General features: G+C 49.5%; 1 protein-coding gene and 1 non-coding gene across 2 annotated transcripts in view; one reads left to right on the plus strand and one right to left on the minus strand.

Moving 5' to 3' along the window:
- The window catches only part of Smad6 (SMAD family member 6), a 70,812-nt gene extending 58,409 nt beyond the window's left edge, over nt 1-12,403 (minus strand). The window contains exons 1-3 of the mRNA XM_027414781.2: nt 11,869-12,403; nt 10,449-11,781; nt 3,118-3,174 (exon numbers count right to left, since the gene is read on the minus strand). Coding sequence (XP_027270582.1) covers nt 3,118-3,174; nt 10,449-11,271 — 880 coding nt within the window. The 5' untranslated portion in view covers nt 11,272-11,781; nt 11,869-12,403. The remainder of the gene's footprint in view (nt 1-3,117; nt 3,175-10,448; nt 11,782-11,868) is intronic.
- An 8,273-nt stretch (nt 12,404-20,676) lies between these two features.
- Nucleotides 20,677-20,787, plus strand: LOC113835560. The gene has a single exon (XR_003485206.1). It is a non-coding gene; the product is annotated as a U6 spliceosomal RNA (small nuclear RNA).
- The last annotated feature ends 656 nt before the right edge of the window (nt 20,788-21,443 follow it).

The raw sequence follows: 21,443 nt of genomic DNA on the forward strand, positions 1-21,443 counted from the left end.
AGCCAGCCCCAGTTGGCCCAGCAGCCACCAGGGGCTGGGGATTCCTGGGACAATTCCCTCAGCTCAGGCTCTAACTAGCTAGAATTCCATTTCATCTTGAAGGAATTTTTTTTTTCTCCTTTTGCTACATAGCTTGAAGAGCGGGAAAGATGAAACATTAACCAATTTGGCTTTTTTTTTTTTTTTTCATTTCCCACTTGCCAGATGCTGAGTTTTATTTTGGTTCCTGGTCTCGTGATCAGAGACACACAGAAGTGAACTCTCTCTGTGTGTGTGTGTGTGTGTGTGTGTGTGTGTGTGTGTGTGTGTGTGTGTGTGTAAAAAGAAATAATTCAAGGTAAAGGAAATCATTATTTTTTAAAGAACTTAGTATTTCTCAAGGCACAGAAAATATCTGATAATAACAATACTGAAAATAAAGGCACAAGAAAATCTTAAAAAAAAAACAACTTCAATGATAAAGATTTAAAATTTTACATTGTGTGTATGTATGTCTGTTTGCATGTTTGTGTGTATGTAGGTGCACATTGTACATATGTGTGTATACACCAGAAGTCAACTTTGGGTTCCATTCCTCACCTTGCTTTGTGAGGCAGGGACATCACTGATTGAGGCAGGGACGTCATCTTCCCCACCTTGAGTTTGCATTTAATATCTACTGCCCCCAGTGCAGAATGCCTGGAGCCTCAATGCTACTTCTCATCTAAAGGAGCAACACCAGGTCATGGGCTGGGTCCTATTACTTTTTTAAAAAATTTACTTGCACACCTTGTGTAGGTGTGTGTCTCCACGTAGGTACGTGTGTATTGGAGTTGGAATTACAGACAATTCTGAGCTACCTGATGTGGGTGCAGGGAACTGGACTGCTATATATATAGAGATAGCAGCCACAAGTTTTCAGAAAGAGTAGGAAGGGCAAGTGGCTTCTGCCTTTTGAAGCTATTGAGTGCCTGTCACACATGCACTTAGCCCACAGATGTAGATTTTCCACCGAGGCCCTCAAAGGCAGCCTTCCTGTGGTGGTTGCTATAGAAAGAGATCTCTCCCAGCCTCTAATACTATCTCCAGTTATGGAGAGATCCTGGATGGGATCTGGAGACCCAGTTCAAAATGCACCTCCAGCAACAGCCCACAGTATTGGAGGTCACTACCTTTTTCTATAAAGACTAAGCACCTTCGCCCCGGGAGAGTCTCACAACCTGCTCCGCTTGCTCTCAGCTCTGCCTTGTAGCAAGAAGGAGCAGCCAAGGGCAGCATGGAGGAGCATGGCTGAGCACCCAGCTGCTGGCCGTCAGGCCACCTACATTTTTGTTCACCTTTCATATTTGGGGGGGATGTTCTTGCAGCTCTATTTTTTCCCCAGAGCCAGTCACAGTGGTGCATATCTGTAATTCCAGCAAGCAGGAGGCTGAGGAGGGAGGATGGAGCGTTTGAAGCAAAGCCAGCCTAGACTCTATAAGGAGATCCTGTCTCAATCAATCAATCAATCATCAAATTAGTAAAAGCCATTCTTATCTCTTAAGCTAAGATGGAGTGCTAGGAGCCCCAGCAAGGGTCATGTTTGCTTTCTGGGACTCAGGTGTCCCACCTGTGATGTAATGGGATATCTGTTAGCTTCTAAATGGTCACTCTCTAGGGCTTGTCTGCTTTTCCCCAAGCTGACTGACACTTCCTCTAGCAATGATACTGCCATTGGTTATGAACTTTTGATCATAGAGAGGCATCTTCTATAGGACAAGTATAACTGTGTTGACTTAAGAGATGCTGAGGGTGGCCTCTGGCAGGAAGATGGGGAAGCCATGGCCTGAGATGTGGCTGTCCTGGATTGGTGCCTCAACTCTGCAGCTCCTCAGCTAGGGTTCTCCCTCTACTCACTCAGCTGGCTCCTTCTCGTCCACCACAAGACCATGACCCCTCTAGTTCCCAAAGAAATAAACAAAGCTCCCTGAGCACAGGGGACACAGCTGGAACAAACATCACTGCTCAGCCACTCCCCCACACCCTTGAGGGACAGCCCCATTTGCCATGGATCAAACTCCTCAAGCAACTCTGGGGTGGGTATATTTCTGACCTCTCTAGGGATGAAGGGCTGGAAGGAACCTGGGGTGAGCCCCTGAGTCCATGACCCTGGAAGTGGACCTTCCAGCCAGAATTCACGCACTCCAGAGAGGATGCTTCTACCATAAACTTATTCTTTGTGGTCCACTGGGAATGTTCTAGCATTCACACCATGCCAATGGCCTTTGGAGGCCTGGACCTCACAGTAACTTCTGGTCACAAAGTTGATATGTTAGAACTCTTAAGGCCAGCTCACATACTACTGGAACTCCACAGAGTACATTATTGCTCTGAATCCAGTGGTGAGAGCCCAAGGCCAGGGCATCTCTGCTTTTAAATATTTATTTAGTGTGTGTGCATGCTTGTGCTTGTATGCGTGCATATGTGCATGCATGCAAGTGCTCTTGGAAGCCAGAAGAGGGCATTGGATTTCCTGAAGCTGGAGTTACATGCAGTTGGGAACTGCCTAGTGTAGGTGTTGGGAACTGAACCCAGATCCTCTGCAAGAGCAGCAAGTACTCTCAACCCATGAGCCACCTCTCCATCTCCTCATCTGCTTCTAAAATTTTATGTGTGCACCCCAGAACATGAGCTGACACTTAGCCCCAAGGCTGTATAGAAAATATGTCTTGTCATTGCACAGGTCTTATCTGAAATGTCACACCCTCTCCACTAAGTTCCCTCAGAGACAGCTAAGCCACCTGTCTACCTGTCCAGGTTGGGGACAAGGACAGATATAGCTCAACAAAGACTCCATGCCCTGTCTGCCTCTCACACTCCCAGTTAACACATTGGTGGACGTAACCCAAGGCTTGGAGAGGAAGGAAGGGAAAGAGACCCAGAAATTCCAACCCACCTCCAAAGAGCAGCTTAAGTCAGAACCCATTCATCTCCCACAAGCCCATGTTTAAAAGGTCATAGAGAGGTTAACGAGGAGCCTGGAATTTGAAGATGTAAATAGTCTCTCTGCAGCAGCCCAACCGTGGGAGTGTTTGTAAAACTTCACCCTGTTTGAAAGCACCCAATTCAGCCCACCCCTCAAGAGGAGGACACACTTACCCAGTGGCTTGTACTGGTCACGAGGAGACAGCCGAGAATAGGGGGGTGGCGGTGATTCTGGAAGACAGGATACAGTATGTCACACCTGGTGTTGCACGTGCTTTTAACTATTAGTTTCCTCAAATAATAATAACCTCTGACCCCAGGAAGTTTTCCACATCTTCCACCATCTCTGCTGCTCCCTGGGGCTCAATCCCTACTTGTGCCACCTATGCTTTGTGAGCGACAGACCTTGCCTCTCTAAGATGATTTCCTCAACTATAAAACAGGGGTGATAATCATAGACCTTTTGGTTTTGCCAGAAGGGCAAAAGATAGCATATGCAAAATGCTATCTTAGCACAGCTCTTGGTCACACTCCCATAAACAGCACCTTTATTATCATTACCACTAGAAAAACACTAGTGCAGAAGTCAGCGCTCGGGCTGCCAGATAATATACAGGAGGCTCAGCTCTGTTTGCATTAGGGCTAAACACCAAGTACAGTCTCTTAGTATAAGCACAGGCCTTACAATATCTAGGATATACTTACACTGAAATTTTATGTTGCTTGTGTAAAGGGGAAACTGAATTGGCATCCTAAATTTTTATTTGCTATGCCCAACAAGCCAAATCAGAGTTCAGAAGGCCCATACTTGGAAACATGGCTTGGGGAAGGAAAACGGGAAGGGGGGGCTGGGGAGATGACTTAGCATGTAAAGAAGCTTGCTGCCAAGATTAAGGACCTGAGTTTGATCCCCAGAACCCACATGGTAGAAGGTGAGCACAGACAGACAGCCTCAAGTTGTCCTCTGACCATCACATGTGTTTCATGGCATGTATGCACCCCCACTACATACATGATCACAATAATACATTTTAAAAATTATTTCATCCATATTAGAATCACTATTCCTGGGTGTGGGGATGATGGAGGGGCTATGGGGCCCTGGATCCCTTCACATTCTAAGACAGTTACTTCCAGGCTCTGGCCTCAGTCTCCCGTTTTGTAAAGGAAGGCCAGGGCTGGATTCCAGCCTTCCAGCTCAGACCCTTGACTCCTGATTGCCTACGGTGTTTTCCTTTGGGCTGCCTTTCATTTGCCTAAAATACTCCTCCTCCAAAACATATACTTTGCCTTCAGAGGAATGTCTTAGGCTCTTGCTGTCCCAGGAAGTAACAATTTGCTAAACTAAGTGAATGAGATGACCCTCCAATTTCTGTAAATGAAACTGAACCCCATCAGATCGCAAGCTAAAGCAAACTCCACAGTAATAAAGGGGTAACAACTATTATTAGGTGGGTATCAGGAATGACACTGGGTAATGACTGTTTTTGAAATTATAATAAGGCACCATTAGTTACATGAGCATTAGTTATGTGCTTTCCATACACCCAAAGGAGGCTTCCCGCTCCTGTAGCCAGAAGTAGCTTCCTCAGAGTCAAGGCTCAGAGTCTAGGACAGGTATTCTCTGTGGACAGGGGTCAGAGGAGAGGTCAAATAGGGCAAAGCTACTGAAGAGACCTGAACATTCACTATTCCAGATGCTTCCAAGTTTCTGTATTGTCTCTAATTTTTTAAAAAATTTATTATTTTATGTGCATTGGTGTTTTTGCCTGTATGTATGTCTGTGAGGGTGTCGGAAGTCCTGGGAACTGGAATTATAGACAGTTGTGAGCTGCCATTTGGGTGCTGGGAATTGAACCTGGGTCCTCTGGAAGAGCAGCCAGTGCTCTTAACTGCTGAGCCATCTCTCCAGCCCCATCTCAAACTCATAAACCTCAAGAACACAATGGTTAATCATCAGCACCTGTTTCAATTTAATCTTTTCTCAGAGATTAGAAAATAAATACATAAGATGGTATCCACATTCTCATTTTGCAGACGAGGAAACTGACTGGCTCCTGCCACCCAAGACAATCATGGCAGAGCTAAGATTTTCACCCAAGCCTGAGTTTGGCTTCACTATTCCAAAGGGCCCCTCTGTACCCAGTGTTCACTTAATGTTTCCAGGCAAAGACAAAAGAGTGGGAGAAAAGACAAAGGGGACCTACCAGTGCCCTCAAACAGGACATGGGGAGGAAGACTACACACTTTCAGTAAGAGCTTCTTGCATTCATCCTCAACACAGAGGCCAGACCTGACAGAGGTCCAGCCACCCAGCATGGAAAGGTCTGGAGCTCTCGGGGAGAGGGGACTGAGCATGGGGAGTAGAAGTGACTCCCTGGGGAACTGGCTGTGGAGCCAGAACCAGAGCCATGTCTGATACACACACACACACCCCTTTTTACAATCCATGAAACCCAGGACATGGCTAGACATCTGCCCCCACACCTGTCTCCAGCCACAGAGGTAGTAGCCAGAGTGTGACAAGCAACTGTCACCAACCCTAGCCTTCCCCATCCAACCCCTCTTTCTCTTTTTCTTGAAACAGTGTCGCATATAGTCCAGGCTGGCCCTGAATTCTGTGTATATCCAAGAGTGACCCTCAACTTCTAATCCTCTTGTCTCTACCTCCTGAACACATTATAGACATATCCCTGGCCAGCCCCAGTGTATCTGTCAGGGATTTTAAGATGCTCACCAGGTTTCCCCTCCCCAAACACCCACCACCCACAGTCACACCTAAGGTAGAGAGGTTCCTAACATTGCCAGTGAGACAGAGAGAAAACAGATAAACCAAAATTGCAACTATGCAGCCAGGGAAAGACAGCCGAGCTTCTGGGAGGGACATCATCTAACCACAGATCCTTATAGAAAGTAAAAAGCATAAGGCTTATAGTCACCAGCCCAGAATGCAGAGCTGTAGCATGCCAGAGATCAAAGTGGGTGGGGCTTCACCAAAATCAACTTTTATTTATTTTCACTCTGAAACAGGGCCTCAATGCATAGCTCTAGCTAGCCTCAACCGCATCCCCGCATCCTTCTGCCTCTGCCTCCTGAGCAGTGGGGTCACAGGCATGCACTACCAACAAAAGTTCTCAACTCCTTTTTATTGATGGGGCATCTGATATCCAGCCAGTAAAGGACCTGCCCAAGGCCATGCTGGAAGGCAGCTATATAAATCATTGTGTTGCTGTTGGAGACCAACACCAGGTAATCTTAAGGGGTGGGGGGCTCAAAGATCACGAGATTCACCCTTTTAAAGTATATGATTTAGTTGTTTGGGGTGCATTCAAAGAGCTGTGTGACCATCACCGTGATGTAATTATAGGACATTTTTACCAACACAGAAAGAAACCCTATCCCCATTAGCACTCACTTCCTATATTCCAACCCCAAACCCCAGGCAACCAGTAATCTACTTTTTGTCTCTATGGATTTGCCTATTTTGAAAGTGTCATGTACATGAAATCATACACTCTGTAGCCTTTTGTGTCTCTTTCTTTCACTCAGCACAATGTTCTCCAGGTTCATCCATGCCTTGGCATGTGTGAGCATTTCACCCTTTTTTATGGCTGGATGATATTCCATTGTGTGGCTACATCACACTTTGTTTATCCAGTCATCAGCTAATGGACATTTGGGTTCGTTCCACATTTTGCTGTTATGAATGATGTGCTGCGAACAATACCACTAATTCTTACCTGTCGTTCCCACTCCCCTCCCACACAGTCTCCAGGATTTAGGAAAATGGAACCATATGACACTCAGGCAGGCTAGGTGAGCTCTCCACTGGGTAAAACAAAGGACCAGAAGAGAATCTTCATGTTGACCCCTAGCTCTCCAGCCACTGTCTAGAAGATAACCTAGCCCTTGTTAAGAGTTACATCGATTTGGAAATAATTTACACACTGTAAACTCTAACAGAACTCTTCCAGTCTCTATAGGATTCTCGGAGAGAAGTGGACATGGACAAGAGAAAAAGATAAAGACATCAAAACTCCAAGCCCTTCAGACCTCCAGCCAGAGACATGGACTAGAAGACTCTCCTCTAACTTCCTCCAAAAGCTGAGTAGTCAGCCCAGGCTCCCTCTGGTCAGCCCTCAGGGGCTACCTAGCCTTCTGAGATCTAGACCTCCATTTGAGGCCAGGGGAAAGTTCAGTCTTTCTCAGATCCCGGAGTGAGTTTCCATTGGGCATCACTTTTTTACACCCATCTTTGCATGGCAGCTCTTTGCTGTAGAACAAGATCCACATGCTTGCCTGGGCATCCGACTTTTCTTCCTCTCAAGGGATGACAGGTAGGTGGGAATGGAGGGGGACTCCTGGGTGCCTGTTTTTTTCTTCCCTCAGAACCTAGAGACTCCAACCCCCAATCCCCAGGATCGGAGGACAGAAAAGGAGCTCCTGGCACTTTAAGGCCGAAGGAGCCTGCCTAACTGCCCAGATTCCCCCAGCAGCCAGATAAACAGCGCAGCCGGCTGGCGCCAGCAAGAGGCAAACTGGGCATTATCACTGCTTCCTCACCTCCAAGAGAGCAGACAGACAGACCGAGGGGCCGCGAGGGGGCGGGGCGGGGCCGGGAAGCCCAACTTGAAATTGATCTCATTTCAAAGGGATAATGCCAGGCCAAATAAAAGGAAAAACTTTCTAGCCCATTCTAATTCCTCCAGGCCTGGCCTGGGAACCCTGTGTTTTCCTAGGCAGCCTCCTCCAGCCCTTTAGAAGTTCTCTCTCTCTTTCCCGGGCACAATTTGGATAATAGTAATTTACTGAATATAATTACAGAAAAAAAAAAAATAGGGAAGCAAAGAGCAGGAGATTCATTCCAGAGTTAATGGATACTTGCAAGAGAAAGGAACTCTATAAACAGGTCAGAGCTGTGATTAAAGTATTTCTCCACATTTCCGTCCACATAGGCACCCACCAAGCTCAGCGCTGCCTTTAGTCCTAAACAGAAAGGCCCAAGAAAGATAGCTCCCAGAGGCCCCCAGACTGTGTCACCACTGAGCCTGGTATTAAGGGCGAGAGGACTCTGAGTAGGTCACCAGTTTCTAAGTCAAAGCCCATGGGCCCTGGAACCTGCCTGTCACCTCTTGACCTCAGGTGTTCGGGCTTACAGGTGGGAGGAGGCCAGGGCCATCAACTTGCCAGGCTCAGAAGGGGACCATACTTCCCACTGGGAACCTTGAGGGTGGAGGGCAGGCACGAATGACTGGTGCTGGGTGTTCCCATGCACTTTACTCTAGTTGTATGCGCGATCAGACAGACTGTCTGTGTGTCGGCCCGCTTGCCCCATGCCCCAGCCCTTTTCCCTGAGCTGGAAAGTTGGGAGGAGCGGTCTCCTTATCAGGACGCGCTCTGCTGAACCCCAGCTATGTGCCCGCCCATTTCGAGGAGCCAGGCTGGCGGCCAGCCCCGGGGGCGGAGTGCGCAGCAAAGGGCTTCCCCAGTCCCCAGTCCCAGGGAAGGCAAGAGGGTCAACCCGGCATACTGGAAACTCTTACTTCTTTCCCACAACCACAGTCCTCAGAGGTTCCCCAGCTAGCTCTCCTAGGTTCCTAGCTAGCAGAGGCAGGGGATAGATTCATGTTGCATGCCCCTGCACCCCTTCCCAGGGGGAAGTACCTCATGGGGGGAAGCAGGGAATTAAGTTCCAATACTCAGTACAGTTGAAAATGTCTCTAGAGCCCTCCCACACATACACATTATCCAAGGTCACTGTCTGGACAGAGCCTAGGTCCAGATTCTATACCAGTTCATCAGGTATCTCTCAACCTCTCCCTGGCCAAGCAGGGTCAATTCTGAGGGCAAAGAGTAGAAGCTGACTGGGGTCTGGTCCTAAGGCCTCCTGCTTTTTGCTCCTCCTTATCCGGTCCACCCACCTGAGCAAGCCCTCTTTAGGTCCACCCCATCCTCTGAGGCTGCTCCAGGTTAAAGGCGTGGCACTCCCAGAGGTGATCCAGTTACAGACACACCCACAGCCCTCCCGGTGGCTCAGACCACTGACCTAGCCCCACCCCCTCACCTTCTTCCCACTTCTTCCCACCTCCCAGGAGGATTTCTTGACAGCATGAACCCTACTGTGTCTCTGTCTCTCTCTCTCTCTCACACACACACAAAATACCTAGTACAGAGTAAAAGCTCAACAAACTTGTTAGTACTGTGGCCACAGGGGGGAAAATATCCACTAGGGCCTTGTGGATGTGTACTGGGCCCCACCACCCATCTACTAGGAAAAAATTGAGAGGAAGCAATACAAGTACAAATAGGGTCCTCCTTCCCAGGAACAGAGATTGCAGTCTCCTGCAGGGGAAGCTGTCAGGTAGCCTCCAGGCACAAAAAGCCAGAGACTACCCAAAGTCTCTACATTGATCCTCGAGGGACGAACCATGAGGGAGACACATCAGGAACCATAATAACAGGAGGGAAACTTTCTTTCTCTTCATGCCACTAGGCCCTCCTCTATACACAGGGAAGAGGCCAAGCTTCCTGAACTTGTTCTCTTTCCACTTAGTCAGGAGACCTGAGAACTGACCAGAGCAAAACAGCCTGAAACTAACTACCTGTCCCATTCTCCCCTGCAAACCCTCTGATGCCTTGAATGTGTTCACCTACCCTATAGTGAGTGTTTCTAGTGGGTATGGAAAACGTACGTGTGTGTGTGTGTGTGTGTGTGTGTGTGTGTGTGTGTGTGTGTGTAAGCTCAGTCCAGTCAGGGGCCTTCATCTGTCCTCACCTCTGCTCCTGCACCTGAGCCTGCCTAGGTAAGCAAGGCTAAGGTAGGGTGTGTGCAGAAGATCACAGGAGAACAAAGGGGCTAGTAACAAAAGAGCTAGCAGCCTCTGACTCTCAGATGCTTTAGGACCCTCAACTCTAGAGGTGAGCTGAAGGCAAGAATTAAGAGCTGTGATGATGGAGGAGCCTGGTGTCCCCCTCCCACCCCCAAAGGATGTGGAAAACAACAGATTGCCCTGCAGAATCTGTGCTCAGAGCATAGAAAGGGACAAGTGGAACATTTTGCAAACACTTTTGACGATAGGCACGATTAACCTGAAAACAATTCCACAGACATACCTACCTGGGTGCAGAAAAGCACAACCAGGGTATAGGATATGCATACAAATGCTAGGAAGCTGGTTACCGACTGGGGTGAAGCCCCAAAAGGGAGATGTCGCCTACTCCTTTGGCCTCTCCATGGCTTGCTATCTCGTTTCACAAAGCTGCAATCTACTTTTAAGTCCCAGGAGCTGCATACAGAAAATCTGAACATGCCCTTTCTAAAATCGTTGACGCTACCAGTGCGGTTACCAACTGAAGTTGCAGGCACCTACCCCTCCCCTTTCCTCAACCCACTGCAGGCTCCCAGAACCGCGGAGTTTCCCAAGAGCATCCACAAAGAGGTGGCCACAGAAAAGCATCAGAAGATGAAGGCGTAGGTCGAGAGGACCCCGTGCGCGCGCGCTCACCTGGCCCGCAGAGCCGGCTGAAGTGGTAGGGGTTGCAACACACCATGGGCCCGTCGGCGGCGGCGGCGAAGCTGTGGCAGCCGCACAGGGGTTTCAGCTCCACTGCGTGCTGCAGGTCAGGCCAGCGAAAGAGGCGGCCGAGCAGCAGCTGCGGTGGCGCAGGCTGGCCGCCCAGGCAGAGGTCCGCGCGCGGCACCAGCACGCAGCCGCCCGGCACGCCGCCGCGGGACTCCACCGCCTCCAGCAGCGTGTCCAGCGAACGCTCCTTGAGCCGCTTGAGCAGCGAGTACGTGACGGTCTTGAGTTCCTGCTCCAAAAGCAGCAGCCTAGAGCGGGCTTCGCGACCCCGAGGCCCGCCACCTTCCTCTGGCTCTGGAGACTGCCCGGCTGGGGGATCGCCAGCGTCCCGGGGCGCACCCGCAGCGTCCCGCTCGGAGAAGAGACAGCAGGTCACCGTCTCGCAGTCACTCTCAGGCAGCCATCCCGGGCCTCCAGGCTCCGCCACATCCAGCAGGGAGCCCTCAGCTCCGGTCCCAGGCTCCGACACCGGCCTCGGGGGGCACCCCGTGCGCCGGCGCCTGCCGGCGATCGGGGCGCCTCGCGGTCCCACCGCGTCCCGGGGCCGCCGCGGGACTACCGAGCGGACTTCAGAGCGGCCGCAGCCTCCGCCCTCTCGTGCCCGCGGGGCAGGCTCAGCTCGGCTGCCCAGGCTCCCATCCTCGTCGCCACCACCGCCGCTGCCGCCGCTGCCTTCCTCCCGATCAGGGACCACACGACTTCGCCAAAGTCGCCGCACCAGCCCCGAGCGTTTAGACCTGAACATACGATATCCTTTGGCGCCTGGGGTGGTGGGAGGGGAGGCGGTCTCCGGTTACCGGGGGTCCGTTCCCTCAACGAGGCGCCGGCTGCGCGGGCCGCAGCCCCACATGAAGCTCTGCCGCGGGGCGCCGTGCAGACCGCGCACAGCCTGTCGTCGAAGGGGCGCCGCAGGGCTGCAACATGAGGGAGCTCGCGCCGGGCCGGGCCGGGAACACGCGCGCGCCAAGCCGCAGTCCGCGCGGGACCAGCGGGCTACATGGACCGCGGTGGGCCGGGACTGCTCAACTCCAGCCGCCCTGGAGCCTTCGGGGAGTCGCGGGCGAAGCGATGCTAGAAACACCACGCATGGGCCGGCGAGCCTTCAAAAGTTGTGTGGCTGGTACACAAGCACAAAGCGCTTGCGTTGTACCCCCAAATGTGTCTGCACAACTCTGCCTTCAAAAGCCCAGTGCTACCCTGCATGGGCTTTCCCTGCAGGATCCGAAGCTCAGGCTTGTGGATAATTCCCAGATCCCTGAAATGAAATAAAATAAAATAAAAATAAAAGCAAGGCTAGAAAAAGATCCCAAACAAAACCCCAAATGCTTGGATTTGCACGCACGAAAAGCAACTCCGTCTCAGGTCCCGGGCGCTCGGTGCACTTGGGGTAAATCTCTTCTGAACGCGGGTGTCAACACCTGAGTGGAAGCCGTAAAAATTCCCAAGAGCTGCTAGGAATCCTTAATTAAAAATGCAATCCACCGAGGCAGAGGTCGCAGCCCGCCCCACGCTGCGCTGGGTCGCTTCGGGCGCCGCGGCTGCCGAGGTCGCCCCCCCCTCCCCCCTCCACCAAAGTGCCTCCCGGTGGCCCCGCGGTCCCAGCGAGGTTTGGCGAGGCAGCGCCCGGCGGCTCTTTCTCTGGGCTCGGCTCCCTCGCTCGCTCCCCCGCTCGGCGCCCTCTCTCTTTTTTGTTCTCCTCAAACGCACACTGAGGGCCCCCGGAGGAGCGCCGCGGAGTCATTGGCTGCCTCCCATCATATGCCAGTCTAGACACTTTGGCGGCTCCGCGGCGCTGATTGTTGCGCAAACAAGGTTTCAAGTTTCTTAACTCTTAAAGGAGAACACGTCCCATTGCTGAGTCCGAGGCTCCAAGGGGGCTGGTTCCCGGGGCGGGACGAACCCAGGCCCCCGCCCCTCTCCCTCCCCTGCACCCCCGCCCCGAGGCTTACAGCGCCCGCGACTCGCTCTTTAGCTCACGTCGCGCCTTGGGTACGGATACGAGAGATCCCTCACACGCGCAAGCAAACACACACTCACCCTGCTACCCAGCTATGCTCGGTGAACCCACAGCGACCCGGACTCCAAGGCGGCCCTTTGCCTCTCTGTGGCTTGTGCACAAACTTGCAAACACACATTACACTTTAGAGTCGGTCCAAACCCCCAGCCTCAGCGCGAGCTAATAAAAATGGGTGTGTGTGCGCGCCTTCCTGCCCTGCGTCTCTGGGGATTGGGGGGCGGCCGAGAAGTTGAGGTAGCGGGATCTTCCGTGACCCACGAAGGCTCCACGCACCCCCTTCCCAGGTCTTGGGGTCGCTCTATTTGGCTACACGGCGTGGGGGGGGGCGTAGAACACTATGGATTAAAGGAGCTCCAGGATAGCCGGAGGTGGGGACTTGGACAGGGTGGGGTAGAGGCGGGAATGCTCTTGCTCTTGGATGGCTCCTCTCCGTCGCCTGGGCTCTCCCGCCAGGGTGCCTGGCGTCCCAGGCCCCCCTCAAGGCCGAGGGCTTCCGTTTCCATTCTTGGATTTACTTTCTGCCCCTTCGAGAGGTATGTGGATGGAGGAACGTGCCTTCACCAGCTTGTTTCACTATGAAACAAGTTGGGGGACAGACTTGGGGGGCCCGGCACGGGAAGAGTTAAGGCCGCTCCTGCCCTGGAGCCGGCGCGGCGGGGTACCTCCTCGGGCGTGCTTGCTAGTCCGAGGGTGGCAAAAGTTCAAGCTTGTAAAGTCGGGATTGGTCCCGCGCGGAGGGGAAAAAAGGCCTGGTTCCCCCTCCCCCTCCCGGGCGTGGCGCCGATTGGCTCAGCCGCAGGGCCGGCCCCGCCCTCCTCTGGCGCGCCACGGCCCCACCCCCGGCGCAGCGCCACGCCCCCTTCCGGGCATGAGCGGGGGCCCCCGAGCTCAATGAAAGAAATTCCGCTACTCTCATTGGCCTGGGGCTGGACGCCGCTCCCTGCGGGAGGCGGGGTGCAGGAGATGGGGCACGGATTTGTGATCCCCCACACACACTTAGAACACTCGTGCTCTGGGTTGGTGTCGTGACCGCTGCGTGCAAGCCCAGGGCCAGGTCTGGGTGTGCGCTGGGGGAAGGGCCGCGTTTGCCGGAAAGACCCAGAATCATTTTCTGAGCCTTACCTGGAGTCAGGTACTCCTGTGCTGCTAGGGCCGATTGTCACACCCACTCCTCACTATTTTGGCCAAGGTGAAACATGAATAGCCCTGACCACTGTTTCTCCTTTGAAAATGCTGAGACTGATGCCTGCCTCCCAGAACGAAGATTCTAGGAAACAGTGCTTACTAGTAAGTGTACATAACACAAGTGGACAGTCAGCACCTCCACAAACTTGCCTTTGGTCTCTTTCTCGCCCGTGAAGAAAATAGAAAAATAGAAAGCCCTACAGGGTTGTGCACATACATTAGCTCCAACACTTAGGAAGTGGATCAGGAGTTCAAGACTATCCTGGGCTACACGTTGAACTGAAAGCTAACTGGGGTTGTATAAGACCCTGTCTCCAAAAGTCCCCCCAAATAAAATAATAAATATAAAAATAAACCAAATATGTTTTCTTTTATGAAGATTATATTTGTTGCCTTGGCTCCAGGTTACAATAATGGCAGATGTTTTAATCTCTTTACCTTGGTAACAGAAGTTTCAAGCTTAACCAGCATGTATTTTTTTTTCACTTGCATCTTACATCCTCACCAGTTTTATTTTCTCTGTGTGCAGATGAGGAAACCGAGGCACAGAAGCTTGCTCACTTAATTTGCCACATTGAGAGCACTAAGACCAAAACCAGAGAGGCATGTACCAGCTGTGCTCTTACCCCCAACAGCTGGAAGAGGTGTGTACCCTTGTGTTGTCACAGCATACCTTTTAGGGGAGTGGTTTCAAAAATGTGGTGCAAGGTACTGCCTCTCTTAGACCTGCTGGATCAACATGTGGTAAGAAGCCACAACTCCCCAATACAGTGCTCTGGGGATGAAGATGGTTGACAACCAACATTATATAGAAAACTAAGGTACAAGGCCTTGGACAGAATAGCCTGCACAAGCTGTCATTACTGGCAAGGGTGTGATTTGAACCCAGCCAGTTTGGCCAAGAAAAGAGTGAGTTCCGTGGGAAGAAAAGACACCAAGACTCCTGAAGGAGGACTTCCCTGCCTGTAGACAATCCAAAAAGCCTCCCTCGTGGTAGAGATGGATACTTCCAAAAGGGTTCCCATACCCCCAGCCTTGGAGAAGGATATGAATTGAGGCTTTTGTCCCTCCTGCCCCTTACTCCTAGCACAAACATCTCTTCCTGAAATGTCCCTGAGATATAACATGTCAGGAGAGACTAAAGCAGGCCCTCAAGAATCCTGCTACCTTAAGCCAGGAGCTGGAGAGATGGTTTGGATTTGGATGTCTAGAGGTCCATGTAAAAAGCCAGTCACGGGGCTAGAGAGATGGCTCAGAGGTTAAGAGCACTGACTGCTCTTCCAGAGGTCCTGAGTTCAATTCCCAGCAACCACATGGTGGCTCACAATCATCTGTAATGAGATCTGGTGTCCTCTTCTGGTGTGCAGATATACATGGAAACAAAATGTTGTATACATAATAAATAAATAAATAAAAAAGCCAGTCACAGCGGTGTTCTGGTCCACAACCCAGAATTGGGGAGACTGGGACAGAGAAAGGCAGATGCCTGAAGCTCTCTGACCAGCCAGCCAGGCTGGCTGAATGAATGAACTCTAGGTTCAGTGAGAGACCCTGTCTCAAAAAAATAAGGTGGAGAGTGATCAAAAAGACACCCAATGTCAGCCTCTGGCCTCACACATGTACACACCCACAACACATATACCATAAACACACACTAAATAAATAATCAAACAAAGGAATAAATAAGAGGGCTGCTAACTTGGCACTTGCTCACTGGGAGATGTAGGGTGGGAACAGTACCTAGGAACGGCACTCCTGCACTGCAACCAGAGTCTGGCAGGTCTGAGTTCAGGGCCAATGCTATGATTCTTCTCCACTTGATAAGTGTGGGTTATCTATCCACTATAAAATGGGAGTAGGAATCATAGTAGGCATTAAATGACAAGAAGCCTTAGAGCAGGACAGCTCCTTCTCTGGGCCCATCCAACTTAGTGCTTGGAACACCTTGTAGCCACTAGGGGGTGTGTGCGGTAGGGCCCAACTGTGCAGGCTTGTGGAGCCACAGCTCTGACCTCCACCCTACTAAACTGCCAGGTTCCGATTCTGTGTAATGTAGGGGAAAGAGAGGAAAAAAGGAAGGCAGATCCCAGTTGCCCATCCTCAAGGTCCTGCCCGGCTGAACCCTCCTAGGCATCATCTTCTCCCATCCTCCTGACAAACCAAGGAAGGTCTTGTTTTTTCTTCCTAGACTCTTTTTAAGTGCCCCAAACAGAGGTTAGGTTGTTTCTGATCATACAGCCAGCAGGTGGCAGAGTCAAAACCAGGTAAGTGAGCATCTTGCTAGAATGCACCTGGTTCTACCAAAAAATAAATAAAGAAAGAAAGAAAGAAAGAAAGGAAGGAAGGAAGAAAGAAGAGAGAGAGAGAGAGAGAGAGAGAGAGAGAGAGAGAGAGAGAGAGAGAGAGAGAATTGGTCTTTTGCCCTTGGGAAGTTTCCACACTAATAGGCATGAGACAGCAAAAATCACAGAGGCTAGAACTTGCTTCTTCTGGATTGTGGAAAGGAATTGGGATCTAAGGAGCACAGTTTACAAAGAAATCACAAGGAAGCCTGGCTACCTCTTGCCATAACTAAATGAATTGACCAGAAGACTCATTATAACCCACTGCACAGAAACTGATGCAAATGCCTACTCCATGGAGAACAATTATACATTCAAATGTTATAGACTAATCATGGGGTCAACTGGCTAAGTGGTCTTGTCTACTCCTTTGGAAGGCAATCTACTTGATCAACATAACCCCAAGGAGAAGAGTTAGGACACACTTGAAGGTGATAGGCAGCCTTCTGAAACTCTGATACATGCTCTACAGACTCTTTCTTAGGGGAAAAATGCCCATATATTCTAATGGAGTTGTGGGTTCATTGATATTTGTTGAGTTCCTGCTAGGTGACCCACCCTCTTCTCAGAGCTGGGAAACCTGCAATAAGCAAAATCCAATAATTCCAGAGCTCATGGAATCTGGTGGGAAGAGACACCACAGCAAAACAAATAGGATGCACAGAGTACTGAAAACAAAGTCCCCACAGTCAAAGTAAAAGAAAGAAGAGGAGAAAGACAGAAGAGGTATGTGAGGGAAGGCTTCCTTGGGAAGGTGACATTGGAGTGAGGGAATGAGGTTTTAGCAGTGACATAATTAAATTGAGGTCTTGGTGATGACATTGAAATCATAGTGGTAGTTGTTGGTGAGGGGGGCGACTTTCTATCACATTGTCTGCTTGCAGAAAGCTATAGGAATGGTCAGCAATGAGCACAAATCCCCTGAGGCAGGAGCATGCCTGGGATGCATGTGTTTAGAACATTCCAGGGCCTTCACAGATGTACAGAGGTTAGAGAAATACTGGGGGCAGATGTGGGCTCATGCAGGCCATCACTGGATCTGTGGCTTGTGTTCGAAGTCAGCTGGAAGCCACGGAAGGTTCTGAGCAAAAGAGACAGAACCTGCTTTCCAGGTTATATCATTGACTTGCAGTGTTGGGAATCAAACCCTGGACCATGTGCATGCTAGGCAAGTGTTCTACGGCTTAGCCCAGGCTAGCTTTCAGGCTGGCTTTCTGTCTTAATAGGTTCCTCCTAACTGCATGTAGAGAATAGCCTTCAGGCCAGAGCAGGAGCCTGGTAGAAGGACTTGCAGGTAGCTAGGTGATCAGCAGCAGCTTGGACCAGGGTGGGAGCAGTGGAGCAGTAGATAAGGCTAAGACACATATGTCCAGGCTCTGCAATAACATTTGAAGATGAAGCCCATAATAATTGGCATTTATTTATAATTTTTTTGAGATAGGGCCTCACATAACCCAGGCTGATCTCTAACTTGTTATATAGTCAGGGGTGAGTTTGAACTTCTGCTTCTCCTCCCTTACCTGGTAAGTGCTAATTTACAAGCGTGCACCTCTGTGTTCTATGCAGTGTTAGAGGTCAAAGATACTTATTTACTTGATGTTTTAAATCAATCGTTTGCCTGCATGTATGTCTGTGTATCCTATACATACTTGGCACCCTCAAACGACAGAAGAAGATGTTGAATCCCTAATCCCTTGGAACTGGAGTTTCAAAAGATTGTGAGCTTCCATGTGGGTGCTGGGCACTGAACCCAGGACCTCTACAAGAGGAACAAGTACTCTTAACCTCTGAGCCACCACTCCAGCACTCAACTCACTTGTAATTAATAACATCTACAAAGGCACGAATATGTTAGTTACATTTATCACTTTCAAACAAAGATATATGTTGAGTAAGTAAGTCTATTTAACTGTGTATCAACTCAAATGACTTTGGGATCACCAGTGGACATGTGACACCAGGCACATTGATTCAACCAATTTCTAATTTCTCCCCTTTGTTTTTTCTTCATTTGTTTGTTACTTATGGTCATTTCTCAGAGAGGATGAGTCCTCCTTGTTCTGTCTCTAAATGGTGTGTGTGTGTGGGGGGGGGTGTTCCATAGCCTTCTTGAACCAGTTGCTGGTGTTATTCTAGCCAACCCAGGTCTCCTGCACTGGGAACAGTCTCAGGATGGACTAATGGTTAAGAACCTGGTCCACAAGATCCAGCTGACCTAGATTGGAAACCTAATTCTCCACCAGATGGCTGTCTACAGATAAACTGCCTGAGTCTTCCCTTCTCCTCTTCCTCCTCCTTCTTTCTGGGGGATATTTTGTAGTGGTGATGATAGTCATGAAGATGGATATTGAATCTAGGGCATCATACTTCTGAGGCGAACATGCTACAGCTAAGCTTCCCTCCAAATGTCTCTTTTGCACTGCACAATTCTCTTTCCTTTTCCTTCTCCTTTTCTTTCTTTTTTTTCCTCCCTGGGAGTCTTGGTACAAAGCCCAGATTGACCTAGAAATCAGTAGGTAACCCAGGTTATCCTAAAACTTCCAATATTCTTGCCTCCACCTCCCCAGCACTGGGGTTACAGGCTTGTCCTATCACTTCTAGTTTATAAAAATCTGAGTCTTAGAAGGTGTGACATTAGAAGGTGGTTTGGAATACCGAAGTTCACTGTCTGGAGCCTGGAAAGAAGATTCATTCTGAAAAAATACTCAGATTGCTGCTCTTCCAGAGGACCTGAGTTCAGTTCTTAGCACCCATATCAGGCAGCTCACAACCATTTGTAACTCCAGCTCCAGGGGATCCTGTATCTGTGACCGCTTCAGGAACCTGTACTCACATGTGTGTGCCCACATAAAAGACACATGTGCAGTCAGGCAGTGGTGGTGCAAGCCTGTAATCCCAGCACTAGGGAGGCAGAGGCAGGTGGATCTCTATGAGTTCTAGGACAACTAGGACTGTTACACAGAGAAACTGTCTTGGGAAACAAAACCAAAAAAGAAAAGAAAAAAGAAAGGGACACATATTCATAATTAAAATTAATAAAAATTTAAAACACAGGCATAGCTGGGCAGTGGTGGTGCATGACTTTGATCCCAGCCCTCGGGAGGCAGAGGCAGGAGGATCTCTGTGAATTCGAGCCTAGACTGGTCTACAAGAGTTAGTTTCAGGACAGCTTCCAAAGCCACAGAGAAACTCTATACAAAATAAATAAATAAATCAAAACACAACCATAGTGGTACATGCTTGTAATCCTAGCAATTAGGGGAGACAGAGACAGGTGGAGCCCTAGGGTTCCCTGGCCAGCCAGACTAGCTTTACTTGGCAAGTTCCAGGAAAATGAGAGATTCTGTATCAAAAAAGAAAAAAAAAAGTAGACTGTGCTGAGTAAGGATGTTGAACTCAGGCTTCAACATACATGCACACACATTTACATACACACACAGGTACATAGATAAACACAGTGTCTGACATGGAATAAGGATTCAGTGAACTGTAGCTCGTGTTATCAAAGTGAGAATAGAGCCAGCTATTACCCAGTGCAGTGGGACCACTAAATTAGTGGCAATGCTGGAAACTCTTAATCTCTTGGCTGGGTCCCTCTTACTGTCAAGTGGTTCACTTGGAGTTTTGAGTCTGGCAGACCAGGCCTCACAAAGGGACTCACTAAAGGACTCATGGAGGGACTTGCCTGCTTAACAAGCTGGTAAAAAAAACTTCAAAACCCTTAGAACCTGCACCCATGGAGGGAAGTAACTGCAAAGCAGTTGGAGGTGTAGCTGTCTGCCCAAGGGGTACTTCCAGGAAAGGGCAATGCCGTTACCACTGTCAGCTCTTTCTGCAGGGAATGTGTGGGGACTGGAATGCCTGCTATGGTGGGATCACAACCAAGGCTGACCAAGGGGTTCAAGCAACCAGAGTGAGGGTTCTGGGGCCTTGGGAAGTTAAGGGATTTTTCTGGGACAAGTGACTTGACTCATAAGTGTTGGGAAATTTTTTCTTCCTTTAAAACAGTCTAATATAGCCCAAGCTGGCCTTGAACTTGTTGTACAACAAGAATGAACTTGAATTCCTGAGCTTCCTGCCTCTACTTTTCCAGTATTAGCATTACCGGAGTGCACCATGGCAGATTTATAAGGTGCCAGGAATCAAACCCAGGACTTCCTTCATGTTAGGTAACACTCTACCAACTGAGCTACATTCCCCAGCACCAGGAAATGTATTTCTATATGATATATTTTCTTTAATATATATATTATATAAATATATACAATAAATATATATTTTTAGATTTTAATTGCTTGGCTTTCCATACATTTACATAATAGCTTTTAATTGTTTCACTTCTTATTCTCCTCTCTCAGCTCCCTCCCTACTCTATGACATATATTTATTTACAACAGATTCCATGTTGAATATTAAAACTAATCCAGATATACCAGGGAGTAGAATGAAACTGCCCATAAATATTTGGTCAGAGATGAGAGACCACTCTAGACTGTCACTGCCACTGTGAACATTACCCCAGACTGACCTAAGACCTGATTCCAGATAAGCCTTACTCTCCCAACCTTCAGGGAAACTCAGACATCTTCATATAGGAAAGTATCCAGTGCTCAATTCGGCAGCACATATACTAAAAATTGGAACCATACACAGAAGATTAGTATGACCTCTGTGCAAGAAGATATGCAAGGGGGCTGGAGAGATGGCTCAGAGGTTAAGAGCACTGGCTGCTCTTCTAAAGGTCCTGAGTTCAAATTCCGGGCAACCACATGGTGGCTCACACCATCTGTAATAAGATCCAGCACCCCCTTCTGGCATGCAGGCATATATGTCGACAGACACTATATGCATAATAAATAAATAAATAAGTCTTTATTTAAAAAAAAATAAAAAGAAAAGAAAGTATCCAAGGACATGGATGCACGGCTGAATTCGAGCACATTTCCATTGAGCATAGCTTTCCAAGGCTAGATTACCTGAAGAACTGTGTAAAATGGTGCACTGTCAATCACTCCTCCACACCATGGAGAACCTTCTGCCTTCCTTTCTAACCAGGCTGCCTGCTGGAGACCCCCCGCCCCCCGCCATCAGTCCCCCAGAGATTAAAGGCTGGCTTCCTTGCTGCCATGCCCTTAGATGGCTCACTTGCATCTCTCTTCTTCCCTCTGTCTCCTGGTCTCAGAGAGCTCCCCACACACTCTCCAACACCCATTGGTCGTCCATCTGCCTTTTTCTCTGAACACCAAGCCTCCCTTCCATGCAGGACCCTGGCATTGATGTGTCCCTCTTCTCCAGGCCTGGAGATAACTTTTCACACCCCTAATGTAGCACCCTGGGGACACCCCAGAAATGCTGGGAGAAGGGGGCTTCTGA

Source organism: Cricetulus griseus, chromosome 4, assembly GCF_003668045.3.
Source record: "Cricetulus griseus strain 17A/GY chromosome 4, alternate assembly CriGri-PICRH-1.0, whole genome shotgun sequence".
NCBI lineage: Eukaryota > Metazoa > Chordata > Mammalia > Rodentia > Cricetidae > Cricetulus > Cricetulus griseus.